Source organism: Priapulus caudatus, unplaced genomic scaffold (assembly GCF_000485595.1).
Source record: "Priapulus caudatus unplaced genomic scaffold, Priapulus_caudatus-5.0.1 Scaffold31, whole genome shotgun sequence".
NCBI lineage: Eukaryota > Metazoa > Priapulida > Priapulimorpha > Priapulimorphida > Priapulidae > Priapulus > Priapulus caudatus.
The window spans coordinates 782,995-790,745 of NW_014577092.1; the positions used below are offsets into that span (position 1 = coordinate 782,995).

At 48.4% G+C, this 7,751-nt stretch overlaps 1 protein-coding gene across 1 annotated transcript in view; it reads right to left on the reverse strand.

Moving 5' to 3' along the window:
- The window catches only part of LOC106816298 (adenylate cyclase type 5-like), a 173,536-nt gene extending 166,176 nt beyond the window's left edge, over window positions 1-7,360 (reverse strand). The window contains exon 1 of the mRNA XM_014820883.1: window positions 6,512-7,360. Within this exon, the coding sequence (XP_014676369.1) occupies window positions 6,512-7,360 (849 nt within the window). The remainder of the gene's footprint in view (window positions 1-6,511) is intronic.
- Window positions 7,361-7,751: the final 391 nt, after the last annotated feature.

Here is a 7,751-nt window from a genome sequence, read left to right on the forward strand (position 1 = left end):
GAGTTTCTTGTGACTCGTGTTATATATATATGTGCGTGTTCTTTTGTTGCTTCGTATTCATGGCAACGCGCGAAATTGTGTGGAATCATCATTTTTGATTATCGTATATAACGCATTGTATTTGTTTTTGATTATTAGATCTATTCCAATAATGTCTGTCTGACCTGATGAAGAGATCTAATCTCGAAAGCCTTGTCAATTAAACTTTAAAACACCCTTATTCCTATACATTGACTTTGTTTATATATATATATATATTATATCAATGGTTGTTTATGAACTCGTGTGTCGAGAGTGCTCAATACTACCATGAGTAGAGCAAATATAGATAAAGTATACGGACACGTAGTAATTTTGGCTTACCGTGTCCGTATAATTTTATCTATATATATATATATATATATATATATATATACAATATACATGCATACATGCAGACATGCATACACGCGCGCACGCACACGCACACGCACATATATACATATACATATATATACATACATACGTGTGCGTGTGTCGTGCGTGCGTGCGTGCGTGCGTGTGGTGTGTGTGTGTGTGTGCTGTGTGTGTGTGTTTTGTGTATGTGCGTGCGGGCGTGCATGTACACAATGACATATGTGCGTGTGTGTGCCTCGAAAGCTCGCATTCATAGTAACAGACACTGCATTTCTTTAATTGTATTTTACGTTTCATAACTTTATATATATATTATAAGACAAGTACACTGACACATACAAGAATTGCTTGAAAGAATATCGTCAGCTATAAAACACCTCTGCTATGCCACGAAACATTCCGGTTACGCAATGGAACATCTCACTACACCATGGAACGCTTCTGGTACGCTACGAAACACTCCACTTACACGATGGAACACTTCTACTACGTAACGAAAGTTACGAAACACTCCTCTCAGGCTCTCACGCTATGGAACACCCTGCTACGCTACGGAACACTTATGTTACGTTATGAAACATTCTTTTTCACGAATTTTCTATAGTGTATATTTGTAAAAATTTTGTTACAATTTCTTTACATGAAAAGTAAGGAATAACGGCACTAAATGTATCCTCAGGTTCTTACCTGATAAGATTGTTTCTCAACTATTTAAAAATCCAAAAAACCTGGGCAATTTGATATATTGATCACGACATTAAATGCTAGCTATGGGCTATGTATGAGTCACGAGTGTTTGTTCACATCGAACGGAATAGAAAAATAGGAAGTATAATGCAGCAATTTAACCATGACCTCATTTTTTACTTTTACTATTTACGGTGACGTAATCACTTCAAACACCTCGCTGCGCTATGTAGTACTTCCGATACCCAACGACTGCGGTGAATTTTCCGTCACCGTTGTTTCTCCTTCAAATCCTGGAACCTCTATCGAAATGTCGTGACATTTTGCACGCACGGGTGGTGCGTTTTTTCTCAAATAATTTTCCACGTCATGTGAAGAAACATACAACGGGTAAATTGTAACGTGAGTTTTTTTTTACCTTTTGGTCGGCAAGCCATGACAGAGAACAACATATCCGTACACGTTCGCGGGTATTTTCTAACATCTAATTTACGTACTAAATTCCAATTTCATACGGTAGTGAAAATAATAACGGATTGAGAAAACGCACTAAGTATACGTATCGGAATTAAAATCATCTAATTTTCCGTCAGTCGTGGTGCAGTTGAAACTAAGCAAGCAGAAACCCAACACAGCTGCTTCGTTATATGCGTATTCTCTGTTTCATTAGCGAAATATACTGAACTGCAGAGTAAACAGCTACAGACGCAACGAGGAAAACATTCTTTACATACACAAGAGGACCGCCCACGCTCTTTTATCCATATAATATCTGCATACACAGTCATATAGATAGTATTAATATATATTCATTATATATATATATTATATCAAGAGCTAATAATACTGAGTACGAGTACGTAAGAGCGGGTATGGGTTTAGGAGAGGCCAGGGATCTAAGAGAGGTCTTGGGTTTAGGAGGCACTGGGTCTACGAGAGGCCATCAATTGGTCTAAGAGAAACACTGGGTCTAGGAGAGGCCATTGGTCTAAGAGAGGCACTGGGTATAGGAGAGGCCATTGGTCTAAGGCAAGGGAGGCACTTGATATAAGAGAGGCCCTGCGTATATGAGAGGCCCTACGTATAAGAGAGACCCTAGGTCTAAGAGGCCCTGGGTATAAGAGAAGCCTTGGGTCTGGGAGAGGCCCTGGGTCTAAGAGAGGGTCTGGGTCTAAGAGAGGACTTGGTTTTAGGAGAGACCCTGGGTCTAGGAGAGGCCATGGGTATAGGTGAAGACGTGTGTCTAAGAAAGGCACTGGATATAGGAGAGGCCCTGGGTATAGGAGAGGCCCGGGTATAGGAGAGGCCCTGGGTATAGGAGAGGCACTGGATATAGGAGAGGCCCCAGATCTAGGATAGGGTCTGGGTATAGGAGAGGCCATGGGTCTAGGAGAGGTCCTGGGTCTAGGAGAGGCCCTGGGTATAGGAGAGGCAGTGTGTCCAAGAGAGGCACTGGGTATAGAAGAGGCCCTGGGTATAAGAGAGGTCTGGGGTATAGGAGAGGCCCTGGGTATAGGAGAGGCCCTGGGTATAGAAGAGGCAGTGTGTCTAAGAGAGGCACTGAGTATAGGAGAGGCCCTGGGTATAAGAGAGATCCTGGGTATAGGAGAGGCCCTGGGTCTATGAGAGGCCCTGGGTATAGCAGAGGCCCTGGGTAAAGGAGAGGCCCTGCGTATAAGAGAGGCCCTGGGTATAGGAGAGGTCATTGGTCTAGGAGAGGCACTTGAACTAGGAGAGGCCCTGGGTATAAGAGATACCCTGAGTCTAGGAGAGGCCCTGGGTATAGGAGAGGCCCTTGGTATAGAAGCCTTGGGTCTGCAAGTGGCTTTGGGTATAGGAGAGGCCCTGCATCTAACAGAGGGTCTGGGTCTAAGAGGGTATGGGTCTAAGAGAGGCACTGGATCTAAGAGAGACCCTGGGTCTAGGAGAGACGCTGGGTATAGGAGAGGCTGTGTGTCTAAGGGAAGCACTGGGTATAGGAGAAGCCCTGGAAATAGCAGAGGCCCTAGGTATAGCATAGGCCCTGAGCATAGGAGAGACACTGGGTATAGGAGAGGTTATTGGTATAGGAGATACCCTGGGTCTAAGAGAAGCCCTGGGTCTAGCAGAGGGTCTGGGTATAGGAGATGCGCGTCTAGGAAAGAGGCTGGGTATAGGAGAGACCCTGGATATAAGAGAGGTCCTGGGTCTAGGAGAGGCCCTGGGTATAAGCGAAGCCCTGCGTATGAGAGGCCCTGGGTATAGGAGATGCCCTGAGTCTAGGAGAGGCCCTGGGTATAAACGAGGTCCTGGGTATAGAAGCATTGGGTCTGCAGTGGCCTTGGGTATAGGAGAGCCCCTGGATCTAAGAGAGGGTCTGGGTCTAAGAGAGGGGCTGGGTCTAAGAGAGGCCCTGAATCTAGGAGAGACCCTGGGTCTAAGAGAGACGCTGAGTATAGGAGAGGATGTGTGTCTATACGAGGCACTGGGTATAGGAATGGCCATGGATTAAGCAGATGCCCTAGGTATAGCATAGGCCCTGAGTATAGGAAAGGCACTGGGTATAGGAGAGGTCATTGGTCTAGGAGAGACCCTGGGTCTAGGAGAAGCCTTGGGTATAGGAGAGGCCCTGGGTATAGGGGAAGCCCTGGGTCTAAGAGAGTGTCTGGGTCTAAGAGAGGCCCTGGGTCTAGCAGAGGGTCTGTGTATAGGAGATGCCCTGGATCTAGGAGAGACCCTGGGTCTAGGAGTGACCCTAGGTATAGGAGAGGCACTGGGTATAGGCGAGGCCCTGGGTCTAGGAGAGCCCCTGGGTATAAGAGGTCCTGGGTCTAGGAGAGGCCCTGGGTATAGCAGAGGCCCTGGGTATAAGAATATAAGAAAGGCCCTGTGTATAAGAGAGACCATGGGTATAGAAGAGGACATTGGTCTAGGAGAGGCACTGGGTATAGGAGAGGCCCTGGGTCTAGGAGAGACGCTGGGTATAGGAGAGGCCCTGGGTATAAGAGAGGTCCTGGGTCTAGGAGAGGCCCTGGGTATAGGAGAGGACATTGGTCTAGGAGAGACACTTGATCTAGGAGAGGCCCTGTGTATAGGAGAGGCCCTGATTATAGGAGAGGCCCTGGGTATAAAAGAGGCCCTGGGTATAGGAGAGGCCCTGGGTATAAGAGAGGCCCTGGGTCTAGGAGAGGCCCTGGGTATAGCAGAGGCCCTGGGTATAAGAGAGGCCCTGCGTATAAGAGAGGTCCTGGGTATAGGAGAGGTCATGGGTCTAGGAGAGGCACTTGATCTAGGAGAGGCCCTGGGTATAGGAGAGGCCCTGGGTATAGAAGCATTGGGTCTGCAAGTGGCCTTGGGTATAGGAGAGGCCCTGGATCTAAGAGAGGGTCTGGGTCTAAGAGAGGGTCTGAGTCTAAGAGAGGCCCTGGATCTAGGAGAGACCCTGGGTCTAAGAGAGACGCTGGGTATAGGAGAGGCTGTGTGTCTAAGAGAGGCACTGGGTATAGGAGAGGCCCTGGATTAAGCAGAGACCCTAGGTATAGCATAGGCCCTGAGTATAGGAGAGGCACTGGGTATAGAAAAGGCACTGGGTACAGGAGAAGCACTGGGTATAGGAGAGGCACTGGGTATAGGAGAGACACTTGGTCTAGGAGAGGCATTGGGTATAGGAGTGACCCTGTGTATAGCAGAGGCACTGGGTATAGGCGAGACCCTGGGTCTTGGAGTGACCCTGGGTATAGGAGAGGCACTGGGTATAGGAGAGGCACTGGGTATAGGAGAGGCACTGGGTATAGGAGAAGCCCTGGGTCTAGGAGAGACGCTGGGTATAGGAAAGACACTGGGTATAGGAGAGGCCCTAGGTATAGGAGAGGCCCTGGGTATAGTAGAGGCCCTGGGGGTTGTAGTCGGAAATGTGCTGTCTCCTACACATACATCATCGATCACATACGTCACACACTTAAACGTGGACTGCACCGACTTTATGGAGCGCACTCCCAGATTAGACTTTGCAGCAAAAGCTTCACGGCAGCATCACATGGTCCTTCGGCCAACAGTAACCCAGCAGGCCATGCTCGTTATTCGTGCACCGATCGAAATATACCAGAATCTGCCAATCGAAACGCGACGTACTTTTTTGTTTCAAAACAAACATCTTTCCAAAACAGACTCTATATAATTTATGATTCAAGACATATATAGCGCATTGTGCACTTTAGCTACCGAGTTTACCATATGTGACATGCGTGTATGCGTACGCAAACTGCGCGTCATTACACACGTAAATGCGTTACCAGTTCTATGTTGACATGGGGAAGAACAACTGCCCCGGTAAATGGGAAAATCAAACTGGCAAAAGGTTTCCACTCACGGAAATGTGTTAGCAATCGCATCTTAGTCTTAATGTGAGCGGGAAGCAAGAGTGCCCATGTCGACAAAAAAAAACACAAAAAAAGTAACCGGCAATTGAAGTTACTGCTGAGCTACAAAGTGCCACTAGTCACGTAGATTAAGTCAATTAGTACAATCAGTGAAATCACACTGTTCCACCTCACGTTGTGTGGAATTGCCATGATCGCGTGACAGGAATCAGTAATTTTTACTTTCACTTTTATTTTCACATTCAGTAATGGTTATTCAGTTTTCTGGTCACGTTTACTTTCACGTTCGGTAATAATTATTTCACCGTCAATGACCCATACACATCCACCTGCACACACGACAAGCTGCTCCAGGATATACAGCTAAACTCACTCGTACATGCAGGCTTTCCAGCAGTCCTTGACAATATTTTAGGGCTAATTTTAGGGAAAAATTCTGTTTTTTTAGGGCTATTTTAGGAATTTTTAGGGATGAATCGAAACATTTTAGGGATAAAATAAGTCACTTACCTTTCATAATCATCAACGTGTTAACTTACAGATACAGTTCTATGTGGTATGTGTCCAGTCTACCAGCTATTCCTATCCTCCAAGTCCTCGATACGACTGTACATCATCAAGTTTCATGCAAATTAGGCATGTCTTGTACATCCAGCCAGAAACAGGGTCGTATAATCAGACACTGAAGCTTAGGAATCACTGGTAGACTGAGTCACAATACTCATTCTGTATAAAGATAACTAGAAAACATCCATTACTGATTAGAAATAATTACAAACCAAAAGTTCATCTTCTCATCACCAAAAACTCCAAACATATCTGTGGTATTTTTTTTTAGGAATTTGAATAAAATTTTCGCCCTTTTTTAGGAATTTCATACATTTTTAAAGCTTTTTTTAGGAATTTTAGGACGAGCTCAAAATTTTAGGAATTTTTAGGAATTTTAGGGCTGCTGGAAAGCGTAACATGCACACCTGCACACATGACCAACTACTCCAGCATATATCGCCAAAATTCACTCGGACACACCCACATGCACACATGACCAGCTCCTCTGCGACTGCACTTACCTGCACAGCAAGCACGTCATCTTGCCAGTTGAAGGCGACCGCCAGCGAGATCTGCGTGGCGGCTAGCAGCACCGACGACGTGAGTGCGACAATCATGCCGACCGGCAGCAGAGTGCACGACATGTATACAAAGAAGAGCGTCTCCCAGACGCCCGCAGACGGCGTCGGCGGCGTCGCCGTGGCAACCATGAGGCAGACGATGGCGAGCATCGCCGCGACGATCGCGCCGTCGGCGGCGGCGACGAGGCAGCGCAGCACGGCGTCGCGGTTGCACGCGAGCTGCAGCGCGACGAGGGCGAGCGCGATCGCGCCGAGCGTGACTCCGCGCGCCGCCGACGTCCCACCGAGCGCGTAGTAGGTAGCGGCGAGGCCGACGCAGAGTGCGATCTGCGTCGCGACCAGTGCCGACATGCAGCTCTGGTTCAGCCGCAAGAAGTAGCGGCCGTAGAGCAGCTCAAGCGCGCCGTTGTGGAACTTGCGAGTGCGGAACACCTTCGCCATGACCGCAAACGTGCTCTCGCACGAGCCGTCGTGGCCGAGGATGGACTCGCCGTCCGAGGCCGCTGATGCCGCCGTCTCCGCCGCCGCCGCTTCGCTCAGCTTGAGGTTTGCGATGTTGCTGCCGCTGCCGCCGCGTTGGCTCTGCGCGAGCACCTGCTGGTCATGCTGCTCCTTGACACGCTCCCACGCAGACTGCTTGCGCGCAAGCGCCCCGCCGCCGCTACCATTGCTGTTCTCGACCGGTGCCACCTTTGCGGTGCGCTGCGCCATGATTTCCTTGCGCTGATTAGCTCCCTCTGGACGCACGGGTCGGGCCTCAGCTTCTGTCTGCAGGAGAGTCCTCCGCATCGTTACCATGGCGAGCGGTGGACATGGTTAGCGTCGGGTGCCTGCGAACAGACCCAGAAGGTATCATTAGTGCCGGAAATTTGGAGCGCAGCGCGTCGCGAAAAACGATCCAGCGCGGCACCATCTATGAGCAATCGGAACAAGTGACGACAATTGAGCGTCCGGTCACCCGAGCCACCCTGAAGCCACCTGGGGTATCGCTTCGCGAAGGTTCCCTGAGGACGATGTAAATAGACACGTAAGTTTTCAAAAGCACACGAGATGATGCAGGGGAGGTTTGAAATGGTACACTATATAGATGATATCAAGAGCGTATTAAGAAGGAGAGCGTACAACGGTGAAATGCTGAAACCATGGTGCAGTATTAGTCGAATTAAGAAACTTTGCCCGT